Below are 13,029 nucleotides of genomic sequence, written 5' to 3'. Positions count from 1 at the left end.
ACCATCAATTATACATTTTTCTATTGTTATCTCTCTCAATATTTTTATTTGTTTATTGGTTGATTGATTGATTGTATTTTTGAGACAGAGATTCTCTGTGTAGCCTTAGCCATAATGGAACTAGCCTTATAGACCAGGGTAATAACCTCAAACTGCAAGGGCTTCTCTATCTCAAACATAAAAGCCGAGGATCCCCCTTACCACCAATAAATTCAGCTTACAAAATATGAAAATCATAGCCTGTCTCAAAAAAAAAAAAGAAAAGAAAATCATGTGATATAAAAATTAGGAAAATGATAAATAGTGAGCACCTTCTGTACCCCTGTTACCCATTAGTCCATTAGTTGAAGTGATAGTTACATTTATGTCCTTTGTCCTATTAGCTCTTTGTACTTTTTGATTGTAAGCCAGGCTTTGAAGATTTATATAACCAGGGGTTGGGTGATAGCTCAGATGATAAATGGTTGCTGTAGAAGCATAAAGCATGAGGACCTGAATTTAGGCACCTACATAAAAAGCTCTGTGTATCTGTCATCCTAGCAGTGGAAAGGTGGAGAGACAGCAGGATCTTTGGAACTTCTAGCCAGTCAATCTAGTCAAATTGGTGAGCCCTATTAGTTAAGTGAGAGATTTACAAATTGAGGTGAAAAGTAGTGGAGAGACGACTCAGTGGTTAAGACTGCTTCCTATTTCAGACGACTTGAGTTTGTTCCTTGGACTCATGTTGAACACCTTGCAACTGCCTGTCACTCCAGCTCCAGGACAACTGATGCCTTCTTTTGGCCCACGCAGGCAACTGCACATATGTGGCATACATTCAATACACATACCCATAAATAAAAATAAAAATAAATGTTAATTTAAAAAATCAGGTAAAGAAAAATCTGGCCTGGGATCAGATCAAGTGTCAGTAGTACCAAGCTTCTTTGGATGTCTAGGACCTGCCAACCTTTTTAACCTGGGTGGATGTGAAAAACTAGTAAAAGATTTCTAAATGTCCAAGGACCAAAAAGTCAGTGAGTTCCAGGTAAAGATTCCATCTCAAAAGAAAAAGAAAAGAAAAGAAAAGATAGAAAAGAGAGGAAGATACCTGATAGGGACTCCTTGTTTTCATATTATCGTGTTAGTTTTGGAATTTCTGTTGACACTTAATTATTTACATTTCGGGTAAACTCTATGGAATAAATAGTGGTAGTAAATAGTGGTACCACTAGAAAGTGGTAGTGGAAGTGGAAGTAACGTGATTACTGAAAATCAGCTGTGTTCCTTGTAACCTTGCTGTAGCTATATGGATATGTAAACTACAAAGTGCTTGAGACCTCAGAAGATCCTGCAGGAGTCTGACAACAGAAAGTAAAACCATCTTTAAAAATAAAGTCACATACTCACTTTATTTTCTTTTCATTTCCCTGAACAGGTTCTTTGGCATGGACACAAGTTCAGTGGGAACATTAGAATTGACTGATCAATCTCCCGTTTTATTAGGAAGTACAGCCATGGCAACTAGTCTCACGAACGTAGGAAATTCATTTAGTGGCCCACCTAATCCTCTAGTGTCTAGATCTAATAAGTTTCAGAACTCAACAGTGGAAGATGATGATGATGTTGTTTTTATTGAACCTGTACAACCTCCTCCATCTTCTGCACCTTTGGTTGCTGAACAAAGACCCGTAACATTTACATCTTCAAAAAATGAAGAACTACAAGGAAATGATCCCAAGATTCTTCCTTCATCAAAAGAGTTGGCCCCGCAAAAGGGCAGTGTAAGCGAGACAATTGTTATTGATGATGAAGAAGACATGGAAACAAACCAAGGGCAAGAGAAGAATTCCTCAAATTTTATTGAAAGGAGATCTTCTGAAACTAAAAACAGAACGAATGATGTGGATTTCTCTAGCTCCGCTTTTTCAAGAAGTAAAGTAAATGCAGGAATGAGTAATAGTGGTATTACCACAGAACCAGACTCTGAAATTCAGATTGCTAATGTTACAACTTTAGAGACAGGCGTAAGCTCTGTGAGTGATGGCCAGCTAGAAAGTCCTGAGGGGAGAGATATGAACTTGATGATTACTCATGTGACGTCACTGCAGAACACCAGCCTGGGAGATGGTGCTAATGGACTTCAGTCCAGTAACTTTGGTGTGAACATACAAACATACACCCCATCTCTAACTTCACAGTCCAAGGCTGGAGTAGGACCTTTTAATCCTGGTAGGATGAATGTTGCAGGAGATGTATTTCAGAATGGAGAGTCTGCACCTCATCATAATCCTGGTAAGGAGTAATAATCTACTTCATAAAAATGAATTTAATATTTTGTCAAATAACTTTATCATTGAAATAAAAGTGTTGTTTAGTGTCTTCATATAGACAGTGTTTTAATTTTGCTAACATTAAAGTTTAAAATTTTAGTGAATTGTGAAATGTATAGTATTTGTGAAGTAGAATATTAGTAGGATTTTGTTTAATGAATTAAAATACTGCGTAAATTTAGCATATTTTTATAGATTGCTTTTTGCTAATATATTAATGTTATATATATTAGAACAAAAAGATTAATAATATACATAAAACATTGTACAATAAATTCTACTTATTCTCTTATTTTCTGCATATTTTTCATGTTTTTATTAAAGAATTGACTACTTTTTTTTAAATTTCCTATCTTTTGAAGAAAGCAAAACACAGTTTTCATTTTAAAATTATTCTAAGGGATTATTGACATGTAAAAGCTATTCCTGTTTGCTATATTCAACTCGATGACTTTGAGGCCTTGTGCTTTAATTGTTACTATCTTTGTTCTTTGAGATAGGGTCTTTGTAGCATTGATTGGCCTGGAACTTGCTGGGTAAACCAGGGTGATCTTGGACTTTGTCTCAAGTGCTGGGATTAAAGGCATGTGTGCTGCCTTTTGTTTGATTTCTCATTTAGTGTTAGTTTTTTATTTTGTTTTATGTTTTCCAGTGTTTTTAATAAGCATTTCATTTATTATCTGCCTCCCAAGTGCTGGGACTAAAGGCGGCATCACCACTGCCCAGCTAAGTTGTAATATTTCTTGACTATTGGAAGCTCCCTTGTGAACTGCTTTGTGCTTTGAAAAATATTAAAATACAAATATAATTACTGGATTTGCTGGGTACAGTGGCACATGCCTGTAGCTTCAGCCCTTGAGAGGTGAAAGCAGAAGACTGAGGAACTCAAAGCCATCCTCCCGCTACACAGCACATTTGAGGGCATCTTAGATTATACTGAGATAATACACTATCTCGAAAAGGACTCTCCTCAAACAAACCAGCATATAAAACTCGCCTTTTCACAAATAACTGTGTGTGTTTCTCTTCTCTGCATGAAGATATGTCTTTCTACCTCAGTTTCTGTTTATTTATTCCACTTCATTATTTAGTCTCATTAGCAACTTTAACACTGAGGAACTGTGTAAAATTAATGTGTGATTATTAAAATGTAGGTGATGTGCAATGTTCTTTAATATGAGTTTTTAAAAACTTATTTACTTAAAGTGTATGAGTATCCGCCTGTGTGTATGTATCCGCACCATGAGCTTGAAGGGGCCAAAAGTGGGAATAGAACCCTCTGGAACTGGAATTATAGATGGCTGTGAGCCTCCACGTAGGTCTGGGAATTGAACATGAATCCTCTGAAAGTGCAGCCAGTTATTCTTAACCTGTAAGACATCTTTCCAGTCTGCTATCTTTGTTTATTTACTTCAACATTAGTATCTGATTAGTGAAGAATGTTTGCAAAGAAAAAATTTAAAAAGATGTTTGGAAATAGTTTTTCAAACATGTCACATTTGTTCAAGGTCCTAATATCTTATTTCATTTTTTTGGTTTTTGAGACAGGATTTCTCTGTGTAACAGGTTCTGGCTGTTCTGGAGTGGCTTTGTAGACCAGGCTAGCCTCAAACTCACAGATACCCGCCTGCCTCTGCTTCTTTTTTTTTTTTTTTTTTTTTTTAAGATTTATTTATTTATTATATGTAGATACACTGTAGCTGTCTTCAAACACCAGGAGAGGGCGTCAGATCTCTTTACCCATGGTTGTGAGCCACCATGTGGGTGCTGGGATTTGAACTCATGACCTTCAGAAGAATAGCCATTGCTCTTATACACTGAGCCATCTTTCCAGCCTCTGCCTCTGCTTCTTAAATGCTGGGATTAAAGGATGGCCACCATGCCTGGGGCCTTATTATATATTTATATAAGTGTTCCTTATAAATATATTTATACTTCCTGTCTCATACCAGCGACTTTTTTTTTTTTTTTTTTTGTTTTGTTTTGTTTTGTTTTGTTTTTTGAGATAGGGTTTCTCTGTGTAGCCCTGGCTGTCCTGGAACTCACTCTGTAGACCAGGCTGGCCTTGAACTCAGAAATCTGCCTGCTTCTGCCTCCCAAGAGCTGGGATTACAGGCATGCACCACCACGCTACCAGTGACATTTTTTAGTGCTTCCTGCATGCTAGTTGCTGTGCTTTGTTACAGTATTAGCACATTTAACATTCTATGCTATTTATGTGCATAGATGTTTGTGTAAGGTACATGTGCACTGCTGTAGTGCCAGAGGTTAATCTGAGTATTGTTCCCCAAGCATTGCCCATCTTATTCTTTGAGACAAGGTCTTCTCATGTGCTTAGAGCTCACTAAGTAGCCTAGGCTGGCTGGTCTAGGGGATCTGTCTCTGCCTCCTCAGTTTTGGGGTTGTGAGTGTGTGTACCATACTTGGCTTGCTTTTAAAAGAACAAAACAAACCCAAAACAAAATAATGTGAGTTCCGGGGTTTGAACTCAGAGCCTCATGCTTGTGCAGCCAAATAGTTAACATCTGAGCGATCTTCCAGCTCCATTCTTTTTTTTTTTAAAACTTACAAACAAAAATAATATGCTTTTATCTTAGAGAACATGTTGATTAGAAATGTGTATATATTGTAGAATGGCTAAATCAAGCCTATTATACATTATACACTCTTGCTATTTTTAAGACTATATATATATATATATATATATGTATATATATATATATATATATATTTGGATTGGTTTTTTCGAGACAGGGTTTCTCTGTGTAATCCAGAGTGCTGGGATTACAGGCGTGCGCCACTACTGCCCGGCTAATATATTGTTTATAGAAAGCAGACAACTTACTCAAAAACACTTCTCTGCAAAGTTGCTACTTCATTAACATTTGAGACAGGTTTCTTCAGAGCTCAGGATGGTCTTAAATTCATGGCAGTCCTCTTGTTTGAATTTTCCAGGCATGAACTATTATGGGTTTCTTTAATATTAGTATTATAAACTTGAGCAAACTGGGAAAGTAAAACTATTTCTTTGATAATAGATTTCAGTGTCTTAAAATACCTATTTGATTATTCTTTTCTATATATTTTGTTTTTAAGATTCTTGGATCTCTCAGTCAGCATCATTTCCTCGTAACCAGAAACAACAAGGGGTGGATTCTTTATCACCAGTGGCCTCACTTCCTAAACAGATATTTCAGCCCTCGAACCAACAACCCACTAAACCAGTTAAAGTCACTTGTGCAAACTGCAAAAAACCTCTACAGAAGGGGCAGACAGCTTACCAGCGAAAAGGATCAGCTCACCTCTTTTGTTCAACCACCTGCCTTTCTTCTTTTTCCCATAAACCTGCTCCAAAGAAACTCTGTGTTATGTGTAAAAAGTAAGATTAACCTTTCACACAATTTCATGTCATTGAATATTGATCATAAAAGTTTTTAGATTTTTTTTTGTTTGATGATGAATTCATGTTCTAAAAATTGGTAAGCTACTTTGAATATTTGAAGCCCAAGTCTTAAGTGGGTTATAGATGGGGCTTTTTTTCTTTTCTTTAAAAGGAAGTAAAAACACTTTATGATAAAATTAAAGATTTACATGGAAAATATTTTAGATAAACACGTTAAAATTGACAATTTTCATGGAAAATTAAGAAGTAAAGTGATAGACATGTAAAACATTGCTAAATTAATTGAAATATGGGATAGAAACATTTTATGATACAATCGAAGATTTACATGGAAAATATTTCTGATAAAATGGTAGGAAAAATGTAGAAAAACATGTTAGAATTGAAGATTATCATGGAAAATCTTATATAGATATAATAATGGTAGGCATAAGTTGATTAAAAGTGGAATTATAAACATTTTCTGATAAACAATATTTACATGGAAAATATTTCTGATAAAATGGTAGGAAAAATGTAGAAAAACATGTTAGAATTGAAGATTATCATGGAAAATTTTATATAGCTATAATAATGGTAGGCATAAGTTGATTAAAAGTGGAATTATAAACATTTTCTGATAAAGATTTACATGGAAAATATTTCTGATAATAGATGGGGTTTCTTATTTGGCAGGCTCTGGGCTGACTTTACAGTGCTCAGGAGCAAGTCTAGGGCCTCACCTCACAGGACCTTGCTCGGCTGCTGACTCCATTAGTAAACATAGAGTATAGCTTAATGTTATAACAGTTATAATGTTGTAACAAATATAAGTTATGTGCTTATATTTGTTACAAAATGCATATATGGTACATTATGTTTTATAATAAGCCACATTTTACAGTATTTTTGGAATGTGGTTATTTTCAGTGGGTAAAGCTTTGCGTTTTGGGTATTTTTGTTTTGAATATTATCAAAGGCTTATAGTTTCATGACCCAGGTACTTTTTTTTCTAGTCTTGGAAATACAGCTTCTACCCCCCCCCCCTTTTTTTTTTTATTCGATATAATTTATTTACATTTCAAATGATTTCCCTTTTCTAGCCCCCCCCACTCCCCGTCCCTCCCCCTTTTTTTTGAAACCATTCTCACTGATTACAAGCAAATATAGATGATATAATGTCTTATAGGGTTAAATCAGATGATTTTCTGTACTCTATTGGAGCAGCCCAAGTCTGAAGCTGTTTTTAGCCGTTAGACCTCTAGGAAGGGCTTAGTGCTTTATTCTTGGAGTAAATCTAAACACAGAAACAATTGTTCTATAGTGTTTAGATTCTTTTAAATACTGTAATAGAGAGTTTAGAACTTTAGTTCTTTCAAAGAAATGTCAATACTATCATTATTATTTAGAGCAAACTTGTGGCAGTCCCATTACTTCTTCCAAGTGCTGGGATTACATGTGCATGCCCCCCCCCCCATTTATTTATCTGTTTGCTCATTCATTCATTCATTCATTCATGTTCAAACATGATCTCATGTAATCTAGGTTGGCTGTATAATGAGACCTTAAACTCTATTTCTAAGTATTAGGTAGGTTACTGGAAAAGTAAAACTATTTCTTTGATAATAGTTTCAATGTCTTTTCAAAATCCACCTTCTAGGTGTTCAGATTATAGGTGTGAGCCACCATACCTGGCAAGTAGTGCATTTAAGTAGACTATATTGTGTATGGTCTATCTTGATGTTAAATTCCATGATCTAGTATTAATCAGTCAGGAATGGGAATTGAACAGGTAGTATCAGTTTAAATAATTAGTCTTTTATTTCATGTTATTATAGAAATTTTATTTTAATATTTCCTATATCTGAAAGCCTTATTAGTATATTTGAAAATAAATTATTAATGACAAGATCAAATATTTTGACTTTTAATCTTTTCTAAGAGTTCATATTTTGTAGTAAAAGTGACTTCCAGGATCTATTTGATTTCCATGATTCAGTCTGTGGTTAAAATATCAGTTATAACGTTTATTTTTGGTTTCTTATGAAATGGAGCTTTAAGTTGTTCTTGTTTTTCAGAGATATAACTACAATGAAAGGAACCATTGTTGCACAAGTGGACTCAAGTGAGTCCTTCCAAGAATTTTGTAGTACATCTTGTTTGTCTCTTTATGAGGACAAACAGAGTCCTGCTAAAGGAGCTCTAAATAAATCAAGATGCACAATCTGTGGCAAGTTGACTGAGGTTTGTACTTCTGTACTTTTCACTTTCTCTTATAAGAAATGAGTTAGGATTTTAACAGATTTCCTGTACTCTGTATTGATGCATGCGTTCTCAGAATGACGATACACAAGACTAGGATTTATACCACTAGGATTGTGTAATTCTAGTCTTCCAAGAAAGCTCACTCAGGAAAAATTACCTTATTCATTTAGTCATAGAAAAAAAGTCATAGTATTATGACTGCTTTTCCTGTTTTATTGGTCTAATAATGTGTTAATTTATACAAATAGACTGACTATACAAGAAAGACAAATACTTGTAGGCAAGCAGTAGAAGCATTTTTAAAAATTTACATTATTATGATGTTAAAGCAATGTGTATATACATACCTTGTTTGAATTGATTGTAGTATTCTTTTTTTCTTCCTTGCCAGTGCTGTATGCTTTATCATTTCTTTTGTTGTGTAAAGATTTAAAACGTGGTGGCTTTTCTGTCATTTTTATCTTTAAAGAGGATTATAGTGATAAATACTATGGTTGTTCAATTTTTTTTCAGTGCCATGCATGTGTGCATATATTCTTTTATATTTATACAGTTCAAAGACATGAAATGTATTTCAATTTTTTTTCCTTTTCCTCGAATTAGTCTTCTTGGGATGTATTGTCTTTGTTGCTGTTGAATTATCTTTTTAGCTACTTGAAAACAGATAAATTCTTAAACATTCTGTTTTTTTTTCTTTTAGATTCGCCATGAAGTTAGTTTTAAAAACATGACTCATAAGCTGTGCAGTGACCACTGCTTTAACAGATACAGAATGGCCAATGGTCTGATAATGAATTGCTGTGAACAGTGCGGAGAATATTTACCCAGTAAAGGTGCTGGAAATAATGTTCTGGTGATTGATGGTCAGCAGAAAAGATTTTGCTGTCAGAGTTGTGTCACTGAATACAAACAGGTAATTTATGTGCTAAGAAAAAAACTAGCCAATTATTCTTTTAGGTGGGCATTGGAAGCATTGCAGTAGTGCTAAGGTTCATTGCATTTATCTTGGAATCCCATTTAATTTTATGGTTCTCTAATGAAGAGGGCCTACCTCAAATGAATTAGGAAATATACATGTAGATTGTGGAAATCAGCTAGTAATTATACATATAATAGTAAATTCCACCAATGCAGTTTCTCTTGAATTTTCTTTTGGGGAACTTGGAGAGGGATTTTCTTTTTCTTTCTTTCTTTCTTTCTTTCTTTCTTTCTTTCTTTCTTTCTTTCTTTCTTTCTTTCTTTCTTTCTTTCTTTCTTTTTTTTTTTTGGTTTTTTTTTTTTTTTGGTTTTTTTTTTGGTTTTTTTGAGACAGGGTTTCTCTGTATAGCCCTGGCTGTCCTGGAACTTACTCTGAAGACCAGGCTGGCCTTGAACTCAGAAATCCACTTGCCCCTGCCTCCCAAGTGCTGGGATCAAAGGTGTGCGCCACCACCGCCTGGCAATAAATCTTTTTAAAAAAATAAAAATAACTTGGGCTGGAGGGATGACTCAGTGGTTAAGAGCACTGACTGCTCTTCCAGGGGTCCTGAGTTCAATTTCCAGCAACTACATGGTGGCTCACAACCACCTGTAATGAAATCTGATGCCCTCTTCTAGTGTATCTGAAGACAGCTACAATGTACTCAACACATAAAATAATAAATAACTTAAAAAAAGAAACCTAAGCCTTTAATGGTATCACAGTCTTTTTCATCATAATTTTATGAACCCATTATTAAAAATTAAATGGAAACATGGATGATTAGATTAGTATTGATTAGTTCTTTAGAGCTGCTGTATACCATATACTATAGACTGACTTAAACACTAGTCATTGATAGTCTCTCAGTTCTGGAGGGTGAGAATTCAAGTGTTGGTCTCTGCTCTTCTCTTCGTCCTACTTCCCTGCAGCTGTCTGCCTTCTTACTATATGACAGTCCCTCTTCTATACAGGCCACCAGTCCTGTTGGATTAGTGCCCCGCCCTCATGACGGTCTTTAACCTTAATTGCCTCTACAAGAAATTGTCTCCATATAACAGTTGAATTGGAGGTTAGTGTTTCAAAGCAGGAAGTGGGTTGAAGGGAGCACACAGTTCAGTCTATATGATAAAAGCAAAGATACCCTGACGCATTGTCTTTTATTTGTTCTGTTTCGAGACGGAACTCTTTGCAGCCCAGGTTGCCCTTGAACTCCTGCCTCAGCTTCCCATGTACTGTGACTGTAGATAAATATCAGCATTCCTACATTGCTTATTGCCTTTTAATTATCTTTTATCTTTATGCTTTTAGGTTATTTTCATTCAGTATATTTGTATGCTGGAAGTACAGTATGTATAATAGTGTGCCTCGGTCTCTTCTTATTCTGTGCTCAGTTCCATGCTATTAACTTAATTAGCCACTGCAGGAGTGTTTTCTAACCACTAAATCAAGATGGCTTCTATATTTCCTTCTGTAATGTTGGGAGACTGAGAGACAGTACAAGCCTGTATTGCAGTAACTTTCTTTTTGATGGCATTTAAGCTATGACTTGTCCTTTGGTTTACAAAATAGTAAATGATGACTAACAGAATATTTTGTTACCCCCACATTTGGGGATAATAAGTATCTATAATCTTAGTAGTTGAGAAGTTGAAGCAGGAGGGCTAATCCGTAGCCCTCAAAAAATAATTTGATGTTGGCTTTAGAGTTATTTGGTCAAGGTTGAAGTATGTCCCTTGTTGAAATGACTTGTGGGCCTTTCCTGTTTTTTATTTTCTGCCATTGGGAAATGCACAAGAACAAGTGTGAGCTTATGTCTTAAGAGCCTGCTTCACTGCTTTGCTGCTGTGTCTTTCATCCTACTCAGTTGTTTGTTTTGTTTTTGGTACTAGGTATTGAACTACTGGGCTGCCTATCTATCCTGATTATGGTATTTTCAAGTTGGGAAACAGCTTTCTTTAGCTACTCTCAATTCAGTTCTTCATTGTTTGGATATCTTGGTCCCATTCTGATTTATTTTATATGGTTTTGAAAAGCTGTTTTTCAAGATTACAGAAATAGAATTTTGATATGGTGGCATAGAATCTATATGGGGTTTTGTTTAGTGTTGACAATATTAGGCCTTCTTATTTACAAACATATATCTTTGCATTTACTTAAGTCTTTAATGGTTCAGGTAGTTGTTTTTTTAAGTCTATTTCTTGAGCAATCTAGTATTTTTCACTGTGTAGGTCTTCATTTCTTTGGTTATTATTCCTACATGTTTAGTTTTGGACTTGTTAACTGACACATTTATTTCCTTTCGAGACTGTACATGGCTAATGTATAGAAATATGTTGAATTATTGTACTTTGTGATCTTCAGCTATGCTGAAAGTATTTATTACCTCTAATTTTATTGTTAGTGTCTTGGGATTTTTCTGAATTTTTAGTCATTCCATCTACCTGTGAATTAGAGTTTTACTTAATCTTTTCTAATATTGATGGATTGCTTTGTGTTTTTTCTTAGCCAGTTACTGGCAGAACTTAATGTTATATTTAATGGAATGAAGAAAATAATCATTAAATATTCATGATCCCACAGGAAAGCTTTTTTTTTCCCTCCTCCAATTCATTACTTTTGTTAGTTCATATAGCCATTGTAATGGTTCAGGTAGTTGGTTTTTTAACATTGAGTGTATTGGGTCTTTTTATTATAAAAGAGTGAATTTGGCTTAATGCTTTTCTGTTCCTTTGATATAATTTAAAAATACTTTATTGTAGCATGTACATTGATTCCCTTTTTTGAATGCTCTTTATAGGGATAAATCCCATTTGATCTTTATTACACACTTCTAACTAAGTTTATGCCTACTCTGATTTTCTTTTGTAGATATGTTTTTTTTAGTGAGGGTAATGCTGGCCAGTGGAAAGGTGGATTAAAATGTCTCATCCACTTTTTTAGAAGAGATTGACAATGCCTGTTGTTTATAGAATTCAGTAGTGGCCTTTTCTTTGATGAAAATTTGCTTTAGTCTTGAAATAGAATCTTGTTATGTTCTGCAGGCTGGCTTCAGATTTCTGTGTGCTAGGGTTACAGCTGTATGCCATCATGCGAGTGTCAGGGGTTTTCATCGATTGACTAAGTCTCTTTACTTAATAGAATTCTCTTGATACATTCTGGACAGTTTTTGTGTCTGTTTTGGGAAATTGTTGTTTTAGAAATTTTTTCATTTCTTCTAGGTTGAACTTATTTTATATAACTTTTTATACTACTTTCTTGTACTTTTTTTTCAAAACATTAATGTCATTTATGTATAGTGTTCTTTCTGTCCATTTTGGTGTATACACACACACACATTTGGGTATAGGCTCATGTGTGCATGTGTGTAAGCCACACATTCTACATGTGATTAAAACATCAAAAGGGCAGGCTGGGTGTGGATGCACTGTTGTTTTTTAACAAAATCTTTTTCGTTTTTACCAATTGATTTTACCAATGAATACTGGGGTTCCTGATGCTTGGGTGAAAGCCTGCTAGCGCAGAGAGGCAGAGAAAGCACCCAGCTAGCTGCCCTTCCTCCTCATCCTTTGCCCAGAAGCAGTCATGTCAGGCTGTCTCAAAGAAAACCTCCTACAAACTCAGTGTCCCTCCCTTCTACCTCCCATGTGTCTCTCTATCCACCTCCTGACTCCCTCTTACTCTCTCTCTGCCCACCCCCAAGACAGGGTTTCTCTGTATAGCGTGTGCCACCACCGTCTGGGGTTCTTTCCTATGTTGTTAAGTTAATGTTTTATCATTGTATCATTTTTCTCCATTAACAGTGGGCACAGAACAGAAAATGCATTGTTAAAAGTTAGGAGATTATAAATTAGTCAACAATTAGCTGGGTGGTGGTGGCGCACGCCTGTAATCCCAGCACTCTGGGAGGCAGAGGCAGGCGAATTTCTGAGTTCGAGGCCAGCCTGGTCTACAGAGTGAGTTCCAGGACAGCCAGGGCTACACAGAGAAACCCTGTCTCGAAAAAACCAAATCCAAAAAAACCAAACCAAACCAAACCAAAACCAAAAAAACAACAAAAAAAAAAAATTAGTCAATAATTGAAGCAGCTTTTCAGTCTATAACTGCTTTTC

General features: G+C 35.3%; 1 protein-coding gene across 1 annotated transcript in view; it reads left to right on the top strand.

Moving 5' to 3' along the window:
* The window catches only part of Zmym2 (zinc finger MYM-type containing 2), a 70,342-nt gene that overhangs the window by 14,296 nt on the left and 43,017 nt on the right, over nucleotides 1-13,029 (top strand). The window contains exons 3-6 of the mRNA XM_052191351.1: nucleotides 1,418-2,274; nucleotides 5,409-5,691; nucleotides 7,773-7,938; nucleotides 8,660-8,872. Of these exons, the coding sequence (XP_052047311.1) occupies nucleotides 1,428-2,274; nucleotides 5,409-5,691; nucleotides 7,773-7,938; nucleotides 8,660-8,872 (1,509 nt within the window). The 5' untranslated portion in view covers nucleotides 1,418-1,427. The remainder of the gene's footprint in view (nucleotides 1-1,417; nucleotides 2,275-5,408; nucleotides 5,692-7,772; nucleotides 7,939-8,659; nucleotides 8,873-13,029) is intronic.

This window comes from Apodemus sylvaticus, chromosome 8, assembly GCF_947179515.1.
Source record: "Apodemus sylvaticus chromosome 8, mApoSyl1.1, whole genome shotgun sequence".
In the NCBI taxonomy this organism is placed as follows: domain Eukaryota; kingdom Metazoa; phylum Chordata; class Mammalia; order Rodentia; family Muridae; genus Apodemus; species Apodemus sylvaticus.
This window is presented reverse-complemented; position numbering and strand designations above follow the sequence as displayed.